The following is a 25569-nucleotide window of genomic DNA, read 5'->3' on the forward strand; positions in this document are numbered from 1 at the left end:
TACGGGCTTGGATGTTTAGGTATATGTTGGGTGACCCTAACGGACATTATTTTATATGATGCGTTGCCGCACAGCCTGCAGCTGTGCGTACAGCCCGCATGAGCTGTGAAGTCACTGAGTAGCCCCGGGAACCAGGCCATCTAGGCCTGAAGCCAGGGCTCTGCCACCAGCACCAGGCAGGAGCAGTCCGCCAGGGATGTGAATGTGCACGCAGGCTCCCCTGCTTGCATCGCTAGCGGATTTGCACTGTGGGAAGTGTTGCCAGTCTGGCTGAGGTTTCTGCGTGTCCTCAGCTCCCACGACTGGGTAGAACTCCTGTTCTTGTACTTCAGGCCTGTTTGCATCCCGTTACTAGTCGTTCTCACTTGATGACCTTCAGGGAACTTGCCTCTTCCTCTCATGTGCTTTGGTTGTGCTAGTTTCCTAGGAAAAACATCACCGTCAGAGACGGAACATTCCTTGTGAAATTCAAAACAGCCGTGAAAACTACTGGGCTCTAGGGCTTCTCTGGTGGTGCAGTGGTTGAGAGTCTGCCTGCCAATGCAGGGGACATGGGTTTGAGCCCTGGTCTGGGAAGATCCCACATGCCGCGGAGCAGCTAGCCCCGTGAGCCACAACTACTGAGCCTGCGCTCCGCAACAAGAGAGGCCGCGATAGTGAGAGGCCCGCGCACGGCGATGAGGAGTGGCTCCCGTTTGCCGCAACTAGAGAAAGCCCTCGTGCAGAAACGAAGACCCAACACAGCCATAAACAAATAAATAAATATTTTTTAAAAAGGATACTTTAATTAGAACTAAAAAAAAAAAAAAAAAAAAACTACTGGGCTCTAGTTTTGAACTGTTCACCATGAAGGCTGTGTAGGATCCAGTTAGGAGTTATCTCAAGGGGTCAAGAGGCCTCCGTGCCCTCCCACGAGGAGTCCTCAGCCCCCTGACCAGGGCAGTTCCGCCTGTTGACGGGCTCTGTGACTCGGGCTCTGTGACTCATGCTCTGGGAGAGGAAGATGCGGCATGAAGGTGCCGTTAGCAGAGCGTTACGGCAGATGTTTTTAGAGACGGCGTTTTCCTGTCCCCCCAGTCCTGCTGGTGCGGTGCAAATCAAGGTGGAGAAAGTGCCCTTTGGTTTAACCTTACGTGCCACTTTTCCATCTCAGTTAGCTACCTTTTCAGTCCCATAACTTGTGCCGATTATTCTTATTTACCGCAGTAACTGACTGGTCTCCTCGCCTCAGTAACTCTATAAACGACAAGTTGGGGTCAGAAAGAAGGGAGTCATGCGACCCTTCCACTAAGTCCCCATCCCTGGGTTTGCCCCTCCCTTAGGGTTTAGAGAGGGCCCAAGCCGTTCAATCTCCTATGAAACAGAGGACCTTAGTGGTGAGTCTTCACACTGAAGAGGAATCAAAGTCAGAGTATATTGGTGTTGGGAACGTGTTCCTTGTTTTCTTTCTTTCTTCCCCAGTCTCTGCCTCTCTGGTTCACAGCTCTCTCTCTCTGCATATCACTAAGTGATAAGTTGCAGCGTGTAGGACTAGGTCACACTGAATGAAAAATTTTCATCCCATCAGGGAAGTGTTATGTTTTCCCAGTGACTCAGAGAAGGGAAACCCAGGCTGAGGCCTCCTCCTTCTAGCCCATTCCCGAAAACCACCCTGCTTGACTGTTGCTCTGTTTAATTTCAGAGCCAAGATTAACACCCCTCTTCCAGGAGGAAGACAACCACCAGCGGCTGCTTATGGGGCTGGTAAGTGGTCTGTGGGATGTTCAATGCTGGTGAACAGTGGGCTCCAAGGAAAGGGAAAAGGGCTAGATTGTACTTCTCATTCTGTTCTTGTTTTTCATTCACTCTTTCAACACAGGGTTGTTGCCAGTCACTCACTGTAGGTTCAGTGGTGAGGGACACATATACAATTTCTGCCCTTTTGGTATTTGTAGTCTTGTGAGAGAGACACGAATTAATCAGTCGCCCCAATAAATGTATAATTATAAAACATCATAAGGAAATGTATAGCACTGAGAGTTTTTAAAATAGGAAACAGCAGCGTCTCTGTAGCATTTGTATTTGGGTTTAAAATACAACGGGATGAAGTATTCTTTCTCAAGAGGTCCTACCACTAGGAAGACCAAAGAGATATAAATCAAAATAAATTAATTGAAGAGCAGAATTGGCAGATAAATCCAAAATCTTAAAAAAAAGACTATTAAACATCTGAAAAGTCTGATAAAATATTTTTAATACTGTGCAGGCTTAGGAATGGGATAATCTATTACCTTAAATATAGCTAGTTTAAAAATATGAGAAAAATATGTGTAAATACATATTCATACACTTAAAAATTCTAGTTAAACAAAGTTTCCTTGGCAACTAGAAATGACCAAACTTGAGCCAAGAAGAGATAGAAAGCCTGAAAGCATAATCACCATAAAATAATTTGGAAAAAATATCAAAGATTATCTCCAAAAAAGGCCCCAAGTTATTTAATGAATTTGTGCTTTCAGACTTTTAAGGACCAGATCGTTCTCATGTTATGTAAAGTATTTTTGAAAAAAGATGGGAAGCTTCTTAATCACTTTAAAAAGCCAGCATAACCTTAAAACCAGAATCTGACAGTGACTACTTATGTTTATGAATATAGATACTACAGGCGTAATTAAAATACTTCCCAGTGCTCTGTTTGAAAATATAGCATAGCCACATGGGCTTCTTTCTAGGAAGGCTTAATATTAGAAAATATATTAATGTAATTCATCACACGACTAAGTCAAAGAGGAAAAAAAAGATTCTATAGGTGCTAAAAGTTGATAAAAGTAAAATTCCACTCCTGGAATTTTAAACAAAGTATAGTCTAATACTAATAGCCAGCATCCTTCTTCATGTCACATTGGAGGCATTCCTATTAACGTCAGAAAGAAGTTAAGTATCCTTGCTATTTTCACTAAAATTTTACGTTGTTTTAGAAATTCTAGCCAATGCAATAAGAAACAAAAGTAAAAGAAGATGCTATGATTGTCTAATGCAACAAACAAAATAATCAACTGGGAAAATAATAAAATTAAAAAATTAAAAAATAATGCTGCAAATTAGTAAGCTGGTGATGCTATATTTATTTTCTTTTTGATTAGGAGTAACCAGTTAAAAAATATAACGAAAAACAGTATATTATTTCCAAATCCTTAGCATCTAACTTTAGTAAAATTATAAACAAAAAGCCAGTGAAATTTCTCTGACAGTTGACTGACTCACTGGACAAAATAAAGAGGAATGGGACTGGCATTACGAGATATCTAAACGTGTTGTTGATCTACAATAATTGGAACAATATGGTGATACAAAGATAGGAGGCTCTAGTTTAAATTTGGATATTTGTTGTATGATAAAAATGAGGCATTTAAAAATCAATGTGGAAAGAAATAATTTTCAATAAATCAGTCAATGCCTGACTATTTGGAAAAGACAATTAAGTTAGATTCTTCCCACCCCAAATACCGCCACTTTATATCATAAACCAACAGAAATATCAGGTTAAGGAATCTAATATAAAAAATTTAAACTGTGTGAAAGAATTTGAATAAAATAAGTGGACAGTTAAAAAATACTGAGAAAGCCTTTTAAGTGTATTATTGAACATAAACCTACAGGAGAAGATTGACTGAAAACTTAGAAGAGAACAACAGAAAGGCAATACGTTTAGAAAAAAGTATTTGCCACATATGTGATAAAAGAATAACATTTGGCATGTAATGTTTATAAATCAGTAAGAGAACAACACACCGGAAGAGAAATGGACAAAAGCTGTGACCAGTGAATTTTCAAAAGTTAGTTTAGGCCAAGAGGTCTTGAGTTGGGGCAGGGTAAGAAAGAGAATGCTTAACATTGCTGTAAGCAAATGACAAACAGAATAAATGTTTTTCTTTGTTTGTCTTTTTTTTGTCTATCAAATTGACAAAAATGTAAAAATCATACTAGGAAAGTTCAGGGTACAGGGAATTTGACAGCCTCATGAGATGGAATTGGAAATTAATATAACCACAGTGGAAGCCATTTTAGCAGTGTCTCTATAACCTTAAGTAGGGATCCAATGAATTCCATTTCTAGGAATTTAGCCTGACAAAATAATCGAGGATATGGCAAGCAACTTTTGTGTAAGGATTTTTTGGTGGTATTTGTAACAATAGTAAAGGAAATATCGCATATGTATAAGAAGGGAATAAATAATTCAATTATAGTATTTTCATAAAATTGGACACTGCAGCCATTACAACTAGTGAATATTAATATGAATATTTAATGACAAATTATTATGTGAGAAAAAGCAGATTGTAAAATATTAGAATGAGTGTGCACACTGGGAAAAAGGAAAATAAAAAACCAAAATGTTAATGTAGATGGTAGGATTATAAGCAATTTAAATTTTCATCTTTATGCTTATTATAGAAAAATCGAAATGCACAAAAATATGCATTATAACTTACACAGAAAAAAAAATAATTGTTTTTAAACCTAATCAATTAGCACATGCTGGAGACTGAATTGAAATAATATGCCACTCTGTCTTGGCCCAGGATGCCACGGGGCTCAGGTTTACCCAGGGTGTCTGTCGTAAATGTAAATCTGCTAAAATAGAAGATATATATACTTGTGTTGTCAGTTGTACAGTTCCCATGGTGTTTATTGATGCAAAGATTTCTCTAGCCAAGAGGGTTTGTAGCTGAGCAGGCCATTTAGGCAAAAGCGAGAAAAAAAGACAGAAAGGGAGAGATAGGCAAAAAGTGGGAGGGCTGGGAATGCCACACTGATTGGGGAGCCCCAGGGATGGTTAGAAGAGTGTGGCTATAGAAACAAGCCCATTTGGAGGCACTAGGCTAAATATATCCATACCTTTACATGTCAGGGAGCTGCGTGGAATGTTGTGCAGAGAGAGGTACCTGGTGCATTTCCCTTTACTCCATCCTCTGTCCTTGCAAACACCCAAAGCCTATCCCTTCCCACCACCCCCATTAGCATAGTCATTCCACATTTAGAGCTGTTCCTGTGAGCTCTCCAGAGCCAGGAGCAGTAGACTTCAGTCCTTTGCTAGATCCCAAAGCCTTTGACTGCTAAGCTAGTGACTTCCACTGGCTTCTTTGGAGAATTCTCAACAGGGCTGGGAGCCTGGCTCTCAGCTGTTCACTGGACTTTGGGTGAATCATAAGTCATTCCTCTCGAGGAAAATGGTGGGGCCCCCTGATTTATGCCCATCAGAGGAACATTGTGGGTTATGCATTTCTGCCAGTGGGATCTTCAGGTCCAATATCTTTCATATTGATAGGAAGTGTTAATAAATGAATAGAATTCAAACCAGTTGCAGGTGTGAGTGGGTAGGTTGTGACTTATCTAACCTATATTCTGTTTTCAGATGGTGTCTGAGCTAAAAGACCATCTTTTGAGACATCTACAGGGTGTAGAAAAGAAGAAAATTGAACAGATGGTTCTGGACTATGTTTCAAAACTGGTTGGTTTTGCTTTATCTTCTCTACCCGACCCACCCCCCCTCAACCGCTTGGTCTCTGGGTGTATAGTTCCCAGTATGTGGTTCAGTAGGTTTTTCATATTAGCTTTTTTAGAGCTTTCCTATCCTCAAACCTGTATATATGGTGCTGTAGATTGAAGAAAGGGGGAAAAGAACCAAAAACAAAGACAATGTGGCTCTGGAAGTGGCTTATTGCACTCCCTTGCAGTAGTGGTTATATGCTCATGGAAGCCTGGAACAGTGATGAATTCAGCATGGTTGCCAAATGTTCATGTCATCTTGTCATCTTCCAACTCCTTATTAAACCATAGGTAGTGACTTCTGTACATGGAGTTTTCTGCAAACATGAGAGAACTTGAACTTCAATTCTTACTTAGCTCCAATAGCCCAATTAGGTGAGATTCCAGCCCAGTTGTATAAATACTTACCACGTTACAGAGTCTGCTGATGAGATTGGCATCCCATTTACCTGGTAGCCACTCATTGAAATTGTGTGATCCAAATTAATAACACCGGTCCATGTGTAAATAGAAGTGATGCAGCTGGATTGAAATTTGAGGCTGTCTTGAGTCTTTCAAAACGCATATGGAGTTGAGGCCTCACCCTACTTAGAACCTGGAAATAATAGATGGATAACATTTTTTTTTTTTTTTTTTTTTTTTTGCGGTATGCGGGCCTCTCACTGTTGTGGCCTCCCCCGTTGCGGAGCACAGGCTCCGGACGCGCAGGCTCCGGACGCACAGGCTCAGCGGCCATGGCTCACGGGCCCAGCCGCTCCGCGGCATATGGGATCCTCCCAGACCGGGGCACGAACACGTATCCCCTGCATCGGCAGGCGGACTCTCAACCACTTGCGCCACCAGGGAGGCCCCTGGATAACATTTTTAAAGTATTTAAATATACAGAAAGAGAAAGAACACTCCAACACTCCATTTCTGCAGGTTTGCGTAGGACCAGTGTGTAAATGTGAACAAATATTTTTGCATTGAATTCTGGAAGATTAGTTAAATTTATTAGATATGGCCCTGATTTAATTTCATGTCTAATTTTTAAAGTTTTCTGCCTTACAGGGACCTATATTCAATAATGGAAAAGAATATTAAAAAAAAGAGTGTCTATATGTGTAGAACTGAGTCAATTTGCTGTACAACAGAGATTGACACAGCATTGTAAATCAACTATACTTCAATTAAAACAAATTTTAAAAAATAAAAGCAAAACAAACGGAAAAGAAATACAGAAAGAAATCTTCTATTTTGGAAAACTGGGTAGTGGCAGAATGGCCCTGTGAATGGAGCCTGAGCTCTTGGACAGCACTTGCTTAATGAGTGTTTGTTGAATTAAAACAACTCCCCAGAATGCTCCCAAGTGCCACCCATTGATTTATTTCTATAGTAAAGTACATGCATGGAAGTAACTCACTCAAATCCTTTGTTGGTCATATGGCCCTAGAGACAGTTCATAGTTAATTAGTCTGAATAAAGTTGCGGAATATTTTTTTAAAAAAAGTTTTATGCCTTTATTGCCGTCATGAGTATCTGTTTTTAAGTCATATATTTGAATTTCTATGGTCAGGTTTGACTTTCAGAGTTTTAGTATAGGAGGAGAGGTTGGTATTTGCACATACTAATGTTTACAAGCAGGACCCTGAAACTTTCTTAAATAATAACTCTGTGCAGCTGAACGATACCAAGGGGCTCCCTTTATGAATGTGTTACTGATCTTCCCCGTGTTGATACTAACCTACTTTCTTTGCCCTTTCATAACACACAGTTATTTAACACATCACCCACCATCTTTCTTTCTGTGGACTTTATTTATTTATTTATTTATTTATTTTTATTATTATTTTTTTTCGGTACACGGGCCTCTCACTGTTGTGGCCTCTCCTGCCGTGGAGCACAGGCTCCGGACGCGCAGGCCCAGCTGCCACGGCTCACGGGACCAGCCGTTCCGCGGCATGTGGGATCCTCCCGGACCCGGGCACGAACCCGTGTCCCCTGCATCGGCAGGCGGACTCCCAACCACTGCGCCACCAGGGAAGCCCCTTTCTGTGGACTTTAAATTTCATCTTCCAGAGTGTTAAGGTTTTTCTTCAAGCATCATTCTTCCCTATAGTTAATCACATCAAAGAATCCCCGTAACACTGGTTTGTGCTAACATCTCCTAGAACCATTAGGACCAGAAATGGTAGAGATGAGGTCTCAGAAAACTCGTTGCCCCTGTCTTTCCAACTCAGCAGTCACTGACTGATGCCAAAGCTGCCCACCCTGCCCAGCAGCAAACAGCTGAGTCTCCCAGTTCCCTCCCAGGAGAGTGGCTGGACAGCCTTTAGAAAATAAATCCGAGGAAGTTGCTGCAAAACCTGATTATATTGCTTATTTGTTATCTTACCTGATTTCAGCCAAAGAGAAACTGAGAATCTACATCACTGAGAATAAATAGTGTCTGTCTGTAATCATATGGAAACTCTTCCTAATTTTGCCCCCTGTCCTTTGCCTGCATGTGCAATGCATGGATTTGTGGTCCTGATAACAGCTCCTCGGAGATTGCCCTGTTGCTGGCAAACAAGTAAAATGTAGAACCTGGACTTGGAACTAGTTTGGCTCCACAGCACGTGCTCAGGACCTCCATTCTATTCGGAACCGCCTTTCCTCTGTCAGCTGTCAGCTATGTCACCCTTGCCGCGTAACACGCCTAGGGCGAACTCTGTTGCACTTGACCTTCACTGGTGGATAAGGGCCTGTGATTGAGGGCCTGTGTTTGTGAGCGATGGGGCCGGTTAGCGGTGGGGAAGCTCAGCTGGGGCACGGCCTGCAATGACAGAGGGTGCTCTGTTAGACGCGGCTGCACATTTTCAGTCTTTCCATTTTGGATTCCAGTGCTTGAGAATTGACCTCAGAAAGGCTGGTTCTGTGTCCGGGCACAGCCTGAAAGCCAGCTGCCCGAACATGCCTGTCAGAGCTATAGAAGGATAGCTGGTAGGGGAAAGGGTATGAACAGAGGTTAACAGACTGTCTTTACCCTCTAGCTGGATCTCATTTGCCAAATACTGGAAGCCAGTTGGAGGAAACATAATCTTCATCCCTGGGTTCTCCACTTGTAAGCAAGTATTTCTCGCTCTATTTTATCATGGTGTACAAAGAGGTAAAACAACTCTGCTGCCTGTTGTAGCAAAGCCTTTTTGAAACCTGCCAGTTGAAAGTAACTCTCACCAGCCCTTACACCATGCATCTTAGTTCTGAACTCAACATTTAAAGTTATGCCCCTGTTACTTCACCTTTCCTCTTTCCTTGGCATCTGGCTGATGAGGAGGGAGGGGCACATGAGCTCAGTACTGCCAAGAAGGGGAATTTAAGTTAATGCAGTTTACCATTTATGTGCCTACCATCTGGTTAGATTCTAGGCATTAGGCCGATGGTCATCATCCCATCTATGAACCTTTCTGTGGGGCATAGCCTTTCACAATTAGCATGAATTCCATCAGGATGTGGCACCCAGAGCTACTGCTTACATGCAAATGGGGTTTTGGAGATGAGCTGCTTGGCTGACGTGCTGCTTTGTTCTTTGACCAGCAATAGACGGGCGAGTGCTGCTGAATTTGCGGTCTTTCACATCATGACCAGGATTTTGGAAGCTACTAAGAGTTTGTTTTTACCTCTGCCTCCTGGTAAGTCTTGGCTTTTTTGTTTTTTGTTGTAATAAACTTGTTCTTTCTTCTTCACATAGTCTCTGGACTTTGGTGCATAATGAGTTTAAGAATGAGGCCTCCTATGTCTTAGAAATTGTGTGTCTGGTGTCACTGTGACAGATGGGCCTGAGGTTGGTCTCTGCCGACCAGATCTCCTTGGATTATTAAACTATACAGTAGCTTGTCACCAACTTTAGGAGCCAAGGCTGGTCCCCATGCAACCTTCTGGTTCAAAAACCAGTGGAGCTGATTCGGGGAGATCTTTCTCTGGTGTCTCCAGGCCTAGTTTATCTGAACAAGAAAGTTAACCCTCAGAAGGAAGTAGGTCTGGCTGGGTGTCAGAAATTGAGTTGATTCTTATATGTTCCTTGGAAGCTAAAAATTTCCCTTAGGATTTTGAAAAAGGACCAAATCAGGCCTCAAAACATCTTTGGCGCATGTGTCTGCAGTCATTCATTTAATTGGTCATTTGTTCATTCAGTCAACAACCATTTGTTGAGCAATTTCATGCCAGGTACTGGGCTAGAAATTAGAGCAATTCCAAAAATTAACAAAAGTCTAGTTGGGAAAATGTGCATATAAATCAATATTCATTATAAAAAACAAGCTCCTGTTTGCTATAAACTACCTGCCTTATGCTTATTGTGTATAAGTTCTGATGAGTTTTAAGCTTTATGATAGCTATCACTATATAATATATACTAGCCAATTTTATTTAATTCATTCATATACATCTATCCATCCATCCATCCGTCATTAATTTGTTCCTTTGTTCATTCATTTTAAGGCAACATGTATATGGTCCCCATTTTGTGCTAGGTACTACTGTAAGTACTTTACATAAATTAGCACATTTAATTTTTATAATGATGCTAAGTGATACGAGCTTAAATTGAACCATATTAAATTGTTAATATCCAGCCAGTTTTTGACCAACAAAGACAGCACTTTCTTTTTTTTTTTTTTTTTTTTTTTTTGCGGTACGCGGGCCTCTCACTGTTGTGGCCTCTCCCATTGCGGGGCACAGGCTCCGGACGCGCAGGCTCAGCGGCCATGGCCCACGGGCCCAGTCGCTCCGCAACATGTGGGATCTTCCTGGACCGGGGCACGAAACCGTGTCCCCTGCATTGGCAGGCGGACTCTCAACCACTGCGCCACCAGGGAAGCCCCAAAGACAGCACTTTCAAATGGTTCCACTTAATATTATTCCCACCTTATAGATGGTGAAATTGAGGCACAGAAAAGTTAAGTAACTTGCCTACAGTCACATAGCTATTAGGCAACAGAGCCAGTGCTCAAATCCAGGGAGTCTGGCCCTAAAATCTATGCTTCTAGCTACTATTCTGTGCCGCCTCTTGAATTTTATATTCCAGTTGAATTAGTTGATATTGAAACACTGGCTATTTATGGGCCCGGAAAATCCCCACAGCACCTCTCAGCTTCTCTCTGTTTGTGATATATCTGGTACAGTCTGGAATCCGTCACACTTTCTCTGTCCATATGCCTTATCTTATAAGATCTGCTTGTAGTGGAGGCACAAAAGGAGTTTCTTGTAACTTTGTAGGGATCTGAAAGTGACCACTCATGAGGAGAATGGATGGCTTTAAATGGAATATGAATTGTGAGGTGCCCTCTAGAAAGAGTGAAGGGATTTCATGAAAATTATATATGGCTTTCTAGCTTAAATTCTTAATTGTTTGTCATTAACACAAAAGACCTGGTAGAGAAATGGGTCGACAGTTTCAGATTTGTTCACCATGGATCTCCAAGCTCCTTTTATAAGTAAATGACACTGACTCACTGGGGACAATATTATATCCGAGAGATCATAAAAATCCACTTTCTACAGAACATTGCATTTCTACACAGGGATGGATAAGGAGGGAAAACATAGAAAAATTTTACCCATAGTGATTGAGAATTATCATGAGTAAGAACTTAATGGCTGGTGTCCACGGGTCAAGTAAGAAAGAGCAGTTTCTCCTTCTCCTTTTCTCAGAAATGTTTGCTTCCCTAATATGAAATGACACTGGATCGTGGGGGGGGGGCATGTGTGTGTAAATGCAGGTATTTTTGTGTGTATGTATGTAAATGTGCTTGCTTCCCAGGCCCCCTGGACTAGTGAGAACTGTTTGAGTTCCAAGTGTCAGAAACTTGTAACCGGAGTTACTTAAAGAAAAAAGGGAATGAGGACCACAGAAGGGAAGTCATAGTGTAGAGCTGGAGCATTTACAGTTTAAAAGGGACCTGTGTGCTCTTTGCTTCCTGGAGAAGGCCAGGAGCCCTGGAGGGTGAGGACTAGAGCTGGCTGGAAAAGGTCTCTCTTTCGGTACTGATGCCTACTTCTAGCCAGTTTGCTCTGTTGCTTAGAGCTGACATGCTGAGAGGAGGCCAGGGATGGGCTGTTGAATTTGGGACTGTGCCCTGGGAATGGAAGATAAAGGGTCATCAGGGATCTTTAGGGCATGGACACAGAGCTAGAGAGGAATTTTGAATCGAGAAAATCTGTAGGATCAATAACCTTCTATAAACTCTTCCTCAGAAATAATTTCATAACTTTTTTAATCTTGAGAAGACTGCCCAAATCCATTTGAAAAATCTCATGTTGTTAATTAGCTAGTAAAATCACTATTTTTTTTTTGGAATCAGAGCAGTTAGTAGACTCATCCCACTGTCAGCCCATTAACATCTGCTTGAGGGCAGAGTCTGAACTTTATCTGACCCTCAATGCTGCCAGGACATGGGACTCATGTCTCCCACTGCTCATGTTTCATATGCTCAGAGAGAGAAAGCTCCACGATGTCTCTGAATCCAAGTCCCAGCTCTCTTTGGCCATCATGTCTCTGTCATGTAAGCCTCTCAGGTTAGGCAACGAGTCTTCGTCATTCCCCATCCACATCCAATCAGTTTCCGAGCCAGTTCCCGTCGCCACGATCCCATGATCCCTTCCTTCCCTCTTACTCTCAGTGCCCTCGTTCCCTCTTGGACAGGTTCTCGCAGTCACCTCCCAACAGATCTTTATTCCTCCGGTAGCAAACTGTCATTCCGGTCCATTCTCTGCCAGTTGCCACGTTAATATTCCAAAAGTAAAACTCAAATCCTCTAACAATCCTGCTCAAAAGCTTTCAGCGCCTCCCCAGAGTTTACTAAATAATAAATTCCTTGCTGTCACTCAGCATTCAACCCCGTGACACATATATTAAGAGCACCCTGTACTCTTCCTTCATAGAACTGGTCATATTTTTAAAAAATGAATTATTTATTTTGTGATTAATTGATGGTCAGTCTCCCTATCAGACTGGAAGGTGGATGGGAGCAGCAGTCATGCTTGTTCTCATCGCTGCACACCCATCCCCTTGCCTGGTGTGCCGAAGGGGTTTTGTTGAATAGATTAACCTTTCCAGTCTTACCTTCCACCGTTCCTCTTGCACACCTGTTCCAACCCATCTGGGTCATTTACTCTTTCCTAAGTGTGCCCCGTGCATTCTCACCTTCGGGCCTCTGTTCGTGTTGTTCCATTAACACCAGTTCTTAAGGCAGGATAACATTGCGGTTAACAGGCTAGGCTAAAATCCCACAGCCTGCGTTCAAATGGTAACTCTGCCACTTACTATTTCCCGGGCAGGTTTCTTAGCTCCTGTGAATCTTGGTTTCCCCATTTATAAAATGGGGATCAAGTAGCTCCCACCTCATGGTGTTATATGAGGATCAAGTGAGCCCGTGCGTAAATGAAAGGCCTCAGGACCTGACTGGTGTTAGTCACGTTGTTACACCACGTGCCAGGTTCTTCACAGACCTAGCGGTAGCTCTCAAAGCAGCCCTGCAGGAAAGGTACTGGTGATTCCACTTTAGGGATGAAGAAACAGAGGCTGGAAAGGCTTAATTACCTACATCTAGTAAGCAGCACAACATGATGCCAGCCTCTGTCTACTCAGGTCAAACCTGACTTTTGCTGCTTTTCCAGCCTGTACGTTCTCTCACGTCATTTCCACTCTCAGGAATGGCATTAACCCTTCCAAGTGCCTCTCACATGCCATCTTTTCCAAGAGAGCTTTTCTGATCCTCTCCCGGTCTGATACCTTCTTCTCCCGTGGATGTTGTTTGTGTCGGTTACTATTAATAGTGGACTTAGAGCTCTAGCTTTGTGAGAGTTTGGGTAGCCCTGCCCATGAGACTCAGACTTAGCCCTGCCCAAGGCCTTGAGAGTGACTTACTACTGAATTCCTATAGATTTGCTCTCTGGCAATATCATTTTAGTTCTTCTTTTATATGATTTAGTCCAAGTAGACCCCAAAAGCCTTTCTCTAGGGCATACCTAGAGATTAGTCATCTAAACTAATCAGTCCCCTTCTGGTCCAAATATTGTCTCCTGCAGCAAAATGGTCCCTGTCCATCAAGCTTTAGCCTGGGCATGTGGAGTTTGAAGCTCTACTGTTAATTTTTCTATTTAGCGATTTTACCATAGAATTATAAACCTTTTAAACTGTAAAACCATTTTCATTGAGCAGACCTTGCACTGTTTTTCTCTTTTTGCCTAGGAAGGCATACAAGGTGAAGGGAATACGTGCTTATTGGGAACTTACTATATACCCAGCACAATACTTATTTGTGATAATACAGAAAGAAGGAACCTTGGACCTTGTCTTCAAGGAGCATTTATTTGACTCTAGCTGCCAAGTGGTGAGCTGAGTGCTTTATTGCCATCACCAGAGTCATTCCCTCTGGGAGGCCGGAGATGACGGCTGACCATGTCTACCGTCCTGGGTCTCTCATCCTAGGTTTTCACACTCTGCACACCATCCTTGGCGTCCACTGTCTGCCTTTGCATAACCTGCTGCATTACATTGATAACGGAGTGTTGCTTCTCACAGAAACAGCTGTCACAAGGCTCATGAAAGGTAAGGGGCTCTGAGTTTGCCTTGTTCCAGCCCCAGCACCCCCCGGGCTGCCTTTGTGGGTGTGCGACCTGTGGTGACACGGGGCCCTGCTGCACCCAGAAGGAGCCCACCCAGGGATTAATGTTCTGTGTTCAATCTTGACATCCTTAATAGTTGAAGAGGGGCTCCTCGTTTTCGTTTTGCATGGGTTCCACAATTACACAGCTGGGCCTGCTGAGTACGGTTCATGTCCTGTAACCATCCTTTGGACCACCGTGCCTTTGCCCTTCAAGAGACCCCAAAGGGCTTCTCAATCCATACACAACTATTAGACTCCTTTTCTGAACATGAGGGCACTTAAGAATAGGAGACTGAAGGCTTATTTCTCAAGAAAAATGTCATGAAATGGCTTACTTTCAGCTGATTAACTTCGTCCTCTCAAAGTTAGACTTGAAATGCAAGGAAAAGTAATGAGAGGTGTAGTGCCTATGGGAATTTGAACTTGAAATAAGGTCTGTAGTGTAATGACTCTTGGTTAAATTATTCAACTGTGATATTTTATAGATGAGTTTTGTTAATATATATTGAAGTATTTGCCATTCCTCAAGGTGCTGTATGTTTTAAGTTAGTCGACAAAATTGTTCTGTGACTGGCAGCCTGTTACAGAACGCTGTTCCCTGATATAGAGCAGCAGCTTCATTAAGAAATCCCTTTTTAGTCTTGTACCACAATGTTCATTGCAGCTGTATTTACAATAGCCGGGACATAGAAACAACCAAGGTGTCCATCGACAGATGAATGGACAAAGAAGATGTGGCACATATATACAATGGAATATTACTCAGCCATAAAAAGAAACGAAGCTGAGTTATTTGTAGTGAGGTGGATGGACCTAGAGTCTGTCATACAGAGTGAAGTAAGTCAGAAAGAGAAAAACAAATACCATATGCTAACACATATATATGTAATCTAAAAAAAAACAAAAAATGGTCATGAAGAACCTAGGGGCAGGACGGGAATAAAGACACAGACCTACTAGAGAATGGACTTGAGGACACAGGGAGGGGGAAGGGTAAGCTGGGACGAAGTGAGAGAGTGGCATGGACATATATACACTACCAAACGCAAAATAGATAGCTAGTGGGAAGCAGCTGCATAGCACAGGGAGATCAGCTTGGTGCTTTGTGTCCACCTAGAGGGGTGGGATAGGGAGGGTGGGAGGGAGATGCAAGAGGGAGGGGATATGGGAACATATGTATATGTACAGCTGATTCACTTTGTTATAAAGCAGAAACTAACACACCATTGTAAAGCAATTATACTCCAATAAAGATGTTTAAAAAATCCTTTTTTATTCAGAGAGACACAAACTAATATTTTCATAGTGTTGTTAGACTTAGCTTGAAAAACAAGGTTGGGACATGCATTACCAGGATGAAGCTCTGAAGTATTAGCTTGCTCAGGTATTAAAATGGAGATTACTGGGTTTTTTCTTTTTGTTTTGTTTTATTTCGTTTGCCAATTTCTGACTTTCTTGTAGATCTGGACAATACAGAGAAAAATGAAAAAGTAAAGTTCAGCATCATTGTGCGGCTTCCTCCGGTAATCCTGAAGTATATTCTATTTTCTAAGCCTTGGCATGTACCCCTCCTTCAATTTCTTCTTGCAGGAAGAGCAGTTACTTGCTTTGGGCCGAAGTCAATTGAATTGTCTCACCCTTCAGCCCTTTCCAAGAAATCCTGTCCATCCCTACCCGTCTGTCCGCTGCTCCCACTGGGCCTACCGAGTGCTTGCTCCCCTGGCTGCGCGCATGCTGCTTTGGCACAGGCCCACCTAGAACATTTAGCCATTTTCTCCTCTGAGGAAACCACAGTAATATGTATGTCTGTGAGTCTGAGGGGAGGCAGAGGGGAAACATGTGCTTTTGGCCTTTAAACTGATAAGAAATGGAAATACAGGTGAGGTCAGAAGGTTCTGGAACTGCGTTTCCTCTCACTGTTGTTTGCACCACGGCAGGAAAACATTCCTGGTTGAAGGAAAAATAAGAAACACGAGGGAGAGGGTTATACAGGCACTCCTTGTTTTTGTGGAGTATAGTAGCTCTCTGAGTCAGAAATGCTGTGAAATTCAGACATTCCACGGCAAGGTCTTCAGAGCCTCTGACTCTGCGGACTTCCCGGCCATGAGAGCCTTGGCCAGCCCTGTGCCATTTACATACGTTGAGCACTTGTATCTCTGGCACGATCCCCCCACAAAGGGGTGTCTGATGCCTTCCTGGACCTGATCGTCTTGCTTTATAACACTTTCTCGCCCTCACAGGCTTACAGGCAGAGGCAGGAATAGAAAACAAAGCATGTTTTCCATGGCTAGATCTCTCTGGGGAATATCTCTGAACATTTACTTTGGGCTCTAAATTTGATTTTTTTTTTTTTTTGCCTTATACCCTTAGGGAATTAACATTTTCTGGGCAAGACACTGGCAGAGTACATGCCTATAACCTTTAGCTTCATAGCAAAATATCACGTAGGGTTGGCATGCAGAGACTCCGTTTTGAAGAGTAACAGGTGAACTCCATTTCAGAAGAAGAGTTTGGCAGCCTCAGTACACAAAATGCTTTCCTCGGAGCTGCATTTAAGGGAGTATTTATTCAAAATTCAGAAGCATACCTCATAGGAAATGGCCTTTCTCCAAGGTCATTAACCATAGAGTCTGTCTTTTAGACTCACTAGCTGGAATACATCTTTAAAAATTATGAATTGATATAAGATACATTTACTTAATGCTGTGAGCTATATTCTCCTCTCTGTATTTTTCCATCTTTTCATTTTTATTATTGACTTAAAATTCTTAGTGTGGAGGGTACAGAGGTTTCCTATACACCCCCTTCCTCCACATGCGCACAGTCTCCCCTATTATCAGCGTCCCCCAGCAGAATGGTCCATCTGTTACAGTGGATGAACCTACACTGCACATCACAATCACCAAAGTCCATAGTTAGCATTAGGGTTCACTCTTGGTGTCGTTCATTCTGTGAGTTTGGACAAATATATAAGGCGATATATCTAACACTGTAGTATCATACAGAGTATTTTCACTGCCCTAAAAATCCTCCTCTACATATTTTTCAATTTGCAAAAACAGCTCACAGGTCAGAAGATCTGTCGACTTTGGGATCATCCTGTGAGCTCTAACATTATTTCCCGGAACCATGTACAGCGACTGCTTCAGAACTATAACAAACAGGTGAGTCTGTGTGGAGCAGGGGCCCCGCTAAATGATTTTGGAACCTCTTTGCCCATTGTAACATGTCCCTAAGGACAGCAGTTGTAGTTCCCATCACTTTAAGTTCGTGCTTGTTTTGGAGAATCAGCTGATACCACAGCCGTTTCCCTTTTAGCCTCGGAGTTCTATGATGGACAAGGCATCATTCAGTGTAGAATTTCTGCCTCTGAACTACTTCATTGAAATACTGACAGATATTGAGTCCTCCGATCCAGGTAAGTCACTCCTCCGCTCTCAGGATTTTCCTGTTTTTCCCCTGACACATCAGTCAGTCTCTATGCACCTCTGTGTACCGTTTCCTTGCCAGAATATCCCTTAATTATAAGTAGGATCTTCTTTCAATAGGTTTTAATTAGCAGTACACAATTTACTACCTAAATTACCAAAGGAATAGCCACCTTTCAGGTTTTAAAAGGAATTAAGAGGTTAAAACCCCATTTGGTTGTTGTGAATGGCCTTTCTTGGTACTGAGGTTTAATAAATTTTAACAACACATTCTCAGAATAATGTGTTTTACTAAAATATAAAATAATTATGATTTCAATGAAGTGTGGGCACAATATTATAAATGTTCTATGGCTTCAGAGTAACTCTTCTCTCTCTTTTTCCTTTCAGCTCTGTATGCTTTTGAAGGACATGACAACGTGGACGCAAAATTTGTAGAGGAAGCAGCTCTGAAACACACCACAATGCTTTTAGGCTTATGAAAGGGAAAGTGCAGTTATATCAGCTTCCAGTATCTTCATCTTGCTCGTTAGCTCTACTTCCATTGAGAATTCTTTAGCAGTATTTTAAACTGGTAACCCAAATCAGAATACATTGCTGAGCCATCTGAATTTCAGTTTAGTACTTTGTTCAGACAGAACTAGACAGTCAAGTGTAGAGAAATGACAGCCAGTCCAGGGGGGCATGCAATGGCATAAGTGATTCTCTCTTCCTACTGGCTGATCTTCCTAGTGCTCTCATAGGCCAAAAGCTAGTTTCTATTATACTCTGAAATAAAATATACTTTAAAAATGTAGGAACAGTGCTTAGAAAAACAAAAATTAGCTTTGTCACTGAAAATAGCATAGGACAAGCAGAAAAATTACAAGTTGCAGAAAAACTCTATTTTGGAAATTAGATACTTTTTAAAAACCTGAATTTGGACTAAGTCAAATCTGCGAATTCTAGTAGGGAATAATTTGTCAAATACAACAATGTATACATACATAGAGTAGGATTTGTCTTCGTGAACGTTCAGATGGAACTGTATTTAATATTATAAAGTTATTTTTATATTTATAAAAGTTTGATTTAGTAATATGTTGTCTTTAAAAAAACACTGCAAGTTTTAGCCTAACTCCTTTGTTCTTTGAACATAGCCTTTTATTCCCACCAAGAATCATGACTCCATGAACATGTTCCCTCAAAGACCCCCATGACACCTAACGAGTTCTCCCACTTTTCTTTTTTTTCCCCTCTCTCTTCTACAGTGATGTTCTGACCATAAGTACAGTTGCTTCCTCGGGTAAAGCCCAAAACCCTTTGCTTTCCTCTCTTCACACCGTTTCCCTCAGTGAACTTGTGAAATTTTAAAGATTACAAATATCACTAGCCAGTATAATAATTCAGCTTTTCTAAAATCATCATTCTAAAAATTATCCTCTCCTACAGAATTTCCCATTTAGGTCAAATATTTCATGGTCACTGAAGCTCAAAGTCTTGGAGCCATATCAGCAAGGCGGTGCTGGTTTTTCCTCTTGATACGGTCATTATTTTTCATTCCCCTACGCTTTCCTCTTCACACCTGGGTTGTTTCTGCTGCTTTCTGAAGTCTAATTCATCTGATGCATATTTGAGATAAACACTGCTTTGATCCTGTCACCCCTCTGCTCATAATCCTTCAGTCGCTTGCCATTTATTACAGGATAAAATCTTTGACATTCAAGATCTCCCAAATTCAGGCCTTATACACTTCCCCAGTACGAACATTCTGTTCCAACCAGCCTCGCTCACTGGGCCTTGAACAGAACTTCTGTCTTCTTACTTCCAAGTCTTGCTCAGGCGATTTCCCCCTCCCGGAATCCCCTCCACTTATTAAAATCTTATTTATGCTTAAGGGCCAGATAAAAAGTTCCATCTGACTGTGATCCCTGGCCATTCCAGTGCACAGTGGCATCTCACCCTCTGGACCAGTAACACACGTTGTAATATTTAAGCATCCAAACCTTTGTAATTTTTAAAAATTAATTTTCCTTCCTATGTATTTAAACTTCCTATGTGTTTATTTTTTGAATCCCTAATTACTGATCCTACAACATAGCAACTGTGTGTAAGTATGCAGTATTTCTTTGCATTAAGCACACAGCTTATACAGCGTTACTTGTTATAGGCTCTCTCAAGGAATTGCCTTTTAATGACTTCACAAAGCAGTCAGGTTAGATTCAGGACTCCTAGACTGAGAATGAGATTCAATTTCCCTCCATTCTGTCAAGGTGGGGGCTTGGAACAGATTTTGTTTGATTTAGCAAAATAAATGAATGATATTTCTAACTCCCAGAGTCGTGAAATGAAATTCATAACTGATAACAATATGAAATAACAATAGTTTGAGCATGTTAATGAATGTAAAATCACCGGTTTCAAATCTACTTTTATATTTTTATGTGAGAAAGTAAACAGAATTAGCAAAATATACTTGGGTGAAATACAATAATATTAGAGTAATGAAATCAGTGGAACTGGCCTCATTTTCTCTTTCACATGCAAAATTATAAATATCTTCATTGAAATTTTGAAAAATCTGGTATCAGAACAAAGTAATCACAAGTGTATTTGCATAAAACATTGTGGAAAATCTAGATTTATAAGAAAGATAAATTAGGGCATAGTTGTTTTTGCCCAAAAGGATTCTTTATTTGTAAAAAGAATCACTATAACATAACTTTAAAAAAGACAAGCTTCCCTACTGCTTTTCACTCGGTTTAGATTTACTGACATCAACTTGCAATGCAACTATTTATTTAACAAAGTGAGTTATGCCCCTGCAGTACTTGGGCTATTTTTCTTTTCAACCATTCTTTCTTTTTCTTAAAAGTGAGTATATTGAACAGGATCTGCTTTTCTTTCTTTAATAAACAAAGACCACTCTGCCAATTTCTGTACTTTGCTGAAAAGGTATTTATTTTTATTGCATTTTTTATAGCACCCAGTCTACTATATATTTCTGAAATGTAGTCAAGAGATAAAGTGAAAAAAAGAAAGAAATTGGTGAGTGTGATAGGAAGGAGAGCTATTACGCTGACGTTTTCTAGCTGTGGATGTGAAGAAGCCTGGTTGAAGTTCCTCCTTGAGAAGCCTGGGTTGGTTCACATGTTCAGATTTCAATTGGCTTTATAACAGGTTTCTTTATGTGCCTCATATTGGCCCCAGGTTCACTGGGCTTAAAAGGAGCCAAAGCGCCGTACGGTTTTGGCAGAGGAAGAGTGGACTCTGCCTCTGGGATGTAGGCGTTTGGACGGTGATCCGCAGTTTTGTAAACACCATTGGGCAGCTGGCGATTTTCTGCTTCCAAGATCTCCTGCAAAGAATGATTTATCCTTTTTAGTTTTTGAAAACTCAGGTAAAGTCGCTTCGTCCTCAGGGCCCATCAGACACAGCTGGGTCTAAGCAGCCTTCAGCTATGCTTGCTGGCCGATGTTCCCCAAAGGGACAAGAGGGTTGTGAGGGTGCGTCACCAAACACACACACCTGCACACACCTTTCATCTCATTGGAATGACCCATGTTGCTCAAGCATCTCTCTACTCCTGGGGTTTAGGGTTTACCGTAAACTGGTTGGTGGGACCTAAATTTGCTACGTTCCAAACTCAGTATCTTTCATTAAACACTACTTATTTCCATGTGTGTGACAAAGGCAGGATAATCTGTTTCATTTGGTAGGTCACTGGTGAGCAAATGGTACAAAGGAGGAGATAAGGAGTAAAGTAGACCCAGTGGAGAGGAGTGGTCAGCAGCTTGCTTTGAGCCTCAAGATTCTGCCTGTGTTTCTGGAAAACAGAGGAATCTCTTATAGCATTAAAAAGAATTTGAAAAAATGGAGACAGGTAAATAACAGCTGGGACACCACAGGTAAAGGCTGAATGCCCTCAAGAATATAAGCCCAGGCAGCGTGCGAATGACAAATCAGACCCTGTTTTCAGGAGTTCATAGCATGTGTTTGGAATGCACCTTTTTCTTGGGTTAGGGAGGGAATAGTGATCTTCTGGGGATGTCTGCTCTGTAGTCTGAGAGTGAGTTATAGGTCCCCAGGATGTAGTCTCCTCAGAAAGAGATGCCTAATTCCACTCTAAGATTATTGAAAGGTCATGGGAGTAGGAATAAGAACTGAGCCCCCAGTGTGTAGGTGGTCAGTGATAGACTTAGGTCTTTGGTGGGAGAAGGGTGGTACTGAAGCCTAATCGTAGCTTCTGCACCAGGTGCAGAGTCTGCAGAAGCCTGTAACAACCATAATATGCTTGAGGTCTCACAATATGCTGTGGTGGCCACAGCAGATGGACATTGAAGAGTGAGGTATGGTCTGAGCCAGGGTGCAAAGACAGAGATGAGAGACCTAGGATAAAACCAATGCCAGCCTGCTCATTGCCATGCCAATGGGAGGTCCTGGTCTTCACCATACCAGCCCACGATAGGACACTGTGGTGTGGGGCTTGATTCCCGCCCAGTGTTCTCCAGGGAATATTCTGACCCTTTGGACTGTTGTACTTTGCTTGCCTACATAATATCTTAAAAAAGCAAAACTTACTTCTAATGACTTGCTGGGCCTATGTGTTTGGTAGAGTAGAACCCTTTCATATATTTTGGGAGGATTGGCAACCCCTGAAGCAGCCCTTCCCAGCACATTTTACAAATGCAACGTAGAAGCCATAGCTTACCCGAGACTTTTCAGCGATGGCCAAGGCGTACATTTCTTCATCTCGAAGTACTTTCAACCATTCTCTCTCAATCTCTTTATTGAGGGGCAGACCCTTTTCCATCCTGGAATTGCAAGTGAGGATGAAGTCTTCTTTCTCCTTGACTTCCTTTTGGAGTTCAGTGGTCATAGCTTGTTTCATGGACAGCTCAGCAACAAGAGCCATCATTTTTTCAGTCGCATCTTTGATCTTTTTCTGGTAGCCATTCATCTAGAATTAAAAAGCCCAAGGCTTAGCCTATGTATACATTCCATGAAGACGTGAAGAAAATGGCAGGCTTCGGGCTGTCTCTGATGGTGGGCATTCTTGCCTGAAGGAAGCAAAGTTTAAGTGGGAATTCACAGAGAATAAGAACTGGAGGAGACCTCAGAGATTCAGCCCAACACCCTGGCTGTGACATAGGACAAGGAGGAGGGAGAAGAAAGAGATCTGTTCATCTAGTTACTGGATTTCCAGGTGGGTAGTATTGAGGGGAATAGTTTAGTGTCTATTTTTAAGAGGTGATAAGGACAAGGGAAAGGGTATTCTTGATGTCTAAGTTCTGGCCTAAATTTGCCATGTTATTAGTTTGCCACGTAATGCAGGGGGGAAAATCTGGTAGAACAGTATTGTATTAGTTATTAATACACTTGCTTAAATAAGATAATCCGCATCTGTGATGATTTTTAATGGAAACTATCACACTTCAGTGTGTTTGTATTATTGATCATAATTCCCAGGCTGCATCATTATGAGGTTATTAGCAAGCATGAGCTGAACTGGACAGTCTGGCCAGTAATTTGAAATGAAATGTTCCTAGTTGTGTGTGTGTGTGTGTGTGTGTGTGTGCGCGCTTACCTTTTCATATAAGCTATTATCAAAGAATTAAAAGATAAGACTAGGTGGGAAAATTGATTTTAAAAGACAGAAAAGAAGTAAAATTGGAATTGGTGGTTCCTGTAAGCTTTCTGGCCCACAGCACGGCCTTTCAGTGTGGCCGAAGGCTGGTGAAGCAGTAAGAGGTGACTCCTGCCACCCGCCAACTCTCAGTGTCACATTACCCTGCCTTATTACTTCTTCATATCCTTTCACTACTGACATTATAATATAAATGTATTTGGTTATTTGGTTATAGCCTATCATCCTACAAGAACGTACTCTTCATGGGGACAAGGGCTGTTTGTTTTATTCATGAGGCTCCCACTGCTTAGAATATAGGAGGCAAAATTAAAATTGAATGTTTGTTGAATGAAGGAATGAGTAAATTCTTAGTCTCTTTTAATTGTTCGTTCCTTTGAACCAAGGTAAATTGAGACATGAATATGAGCATCCAAAAACTACACCCTACCTCAAAATACTTTCTTCTCTTAACAGAGTATATACTGGTCTGTGGGTACATTTGCTTATAGAAATGTTGCTGCTGGTGATTTACATGCCTCTGAAAATATAGGGACCAATTATTATGTGAAAACTTTGTCTCTTTAAGGGAATAGGGAATATAAATTTCTGTAACTTCTATACTGCATTAGTTTTCAGGAAGCATAATTTGAATAAAAATGACAGGCATTCAGAGCTTCAATGATGAGTCATCATCTCTTTTAAATTTTATTAATTAGTCATTGCACACTTGAGTGTGTGTGTAACTAACAAACCTCCCTTCTCCATAAATCAAAAAAAAAAAAAAAAGGATGGTATTATTCTGGGTTCTCGAGTCTTTGCTGAGACTTCCCATTTTCTGTTCATTTGGGAAACTTGTAAGAGGAGCCATAAGGTCTCTAAGAGAGATGACAGATGAGATGTGCAACCTTGTTGAACACCCACAAGGGCCAGGCCACTTCTGCTCGACTATGTGATGCTTGCCACCACTTTAGCTGATATCACACCCGTTTCACAGATCAGGAAACTGAGTTTTAAGACCATTTATGTATCTTTCTCAACGTCACTTGGTAGTGTTGGTAAGTCACAGATCTGGGATCTGAATGTCTTTCTGTCTTCCAGCTCTGCCTACTCTGAGGAGATTATTTTAAATGGAGGAGGAAGAAAGCCAGGTAGAGAGCATGGAAAGTGGGGAACGGAAAGGGAGATAAATCACGAGGACAGGACTCAGTAATGCTGGAAACTTCCTGGTCATGTGGACGGTCTCGGCAGCTCCCATTTGTGTTTCTCTGGCTTAACCGTTGACTCCTGGATGGACTCTGCCATCAGCTTTGACAAGCAGGCCTCAGCAAAAACCGACTTCCCCAAAGAAAGGGAAATTCATTTTGCAAAATAAAGGAAGGCAACATTTAAAGAAACTTCGGACATGCTAATTCAGGCAACGTTCATGAGCCTAAAGAAGTCTTAACATTTCTTATTTTATGAGGTAAATTGAGATTTGCACAAGTGCTGTTGGCCTCATCAATCTATTAGTGGAAGTGTAAAGCCAAATCAAAATGGCCAAGAAGCCTTGAGACTTGCAGTAGTTTCGTGCGCCAGAACTGTTTCTAAAACAGGACTGTTAACTTACTCAACAAACATTTTTCTAGAGTTTAGCACATGGGAGGCATTGGGGAAACTAAGAATAAGGGACAGTCACTGCCCCCAGGAGCCCACAGTGGGTGACACCATTGTTCATGGCGTCTTCTGAACTGTCTCCCTCACACTACATGGTGTGGACAGTGTGTCCCTTTCCCTTTTGCACTCAGCAGCTCCAGTGACTGTTGCTGACTGACTGACTAAAAACCCTGGACTGTCACAGAGGGATGCTCCAAGGGGCCGGGGGGCCAAGCAGGCAGCAGACCCTCTGATGCCTGATGGTGCAAAGTCCTGATGCGTCCGAATCACCAGCCTCCCTCCTGCTGGCTGCTCCTCTTGCTATAGCTTCTAGCAGTCCCTGCCTGACCCTGTAGCTTTGTATCAGAAGCCCTGGTATTTTAAGCTTATGGAATTAGGAAGCCCCACGTTACTGGCCTTTCCTCACTAGTGAGGCTTGGGTGGGGGCTCCACCCCAGGGAGTTGTGCGACTGCTGTTCTCTTTAATGGTCCCCTTCCATTGCTGGCTTCTGGCTACTTCTGGATTCAGGCAGCTCCCATGCAGACCGCTGGATAAATGAGGCCCTCCCTTCACAAGGACCTAGAAAGGACTTAACATGGCACATGAAATATGAAGATAATGACTGTCATATTTGAGTAGGTGCCCTGTTAAGTGAAACTTGTATACTGTCATTGAAAGGTTTAGGATTTCCCACTATAACAAGAATTCATTCAGGGAACAAGACTGAAACTTAACCTTGGACAA

The 25569-nt window shown here is 41.9% G+C and overlaps 2 protein-coding genes across 2 annotated transcripts in view; one reads left to right on the forward strand and one right to left on the reverse strand.

Annotated features, from left to right (window-relative positions):
* Nucleotides 1–18672, forward strand: part of GSAP (gamma-secretase activating protein) — a 91536-nt gene extending 72864 nt beyond the window's left edge. The window contains exons 23-31 of the mRNA XM_060107902.1: nt 1682–1743; nt 5396–5491; nt 8541–8611; nt 9085–9179; nt 13979–14098; nt 15618–15679; nt 17219–17320; nt 17475–17574; nt 17975–18672. Coding sequence (XP_059963885.1) covers nt 1682–1743; nt 5396–5491; nt 8541–8611; nt 9085–9179; nt 13979–14098; nt 15618–15679; nt 17219–17320; nt 17475–17574; nt 17975–18066 — 800 coding nt within the window. The 3' untranslated portion in view covers nt 18067–18672. The remainder of the gene's footprint in view (nt 1–1681; nt 1744–5395; nt 5492–8540; nt 8612–9084; nt 9180–13978; nt 14099–15617; nt 15680–17218; nt 17321–17474; nt 17575–17974) is intronic.
* Nucleotides 18673–20717: 2045 nt separating this feature from the next.
* CCDC146 (coiled-coil domain containing 146) overlaps nt 20718–25569 on the reverse strand; it is a 113943-nt gene continuing 109091 nt past the window's right edge. The window contains exons 17-18 of the mRNA XM_060108576.1: nt 22275–22523; nt 20718–20921 (exon numbers count right to left, since the gene is read on the reverse strand). Of these exons, the coding sequence (XP_059964559.1) occupies nt 20718–20921; nt 22275–22523 (453 nt within the window). The remainder of the gene's footprint in view (nt 20922–22274; nt 22524–25569) is intronic.

This window comes from Mesoplodon densirostris, chromosome 9 (assembly GCF_025265405.1).
Source record: "Mesoplodon densirostris isolate mMesDen1 chromosome 9, mMesDen1 primary haplotype, whole genome shotgun sequence".
NCBI classification, from domain to species: Eukaryota; Metazoa; Chordata; class Mammalia; order Artiodactyla; family Ziphiidae; genus Mesoplodon; species Mesoplodon densirostris.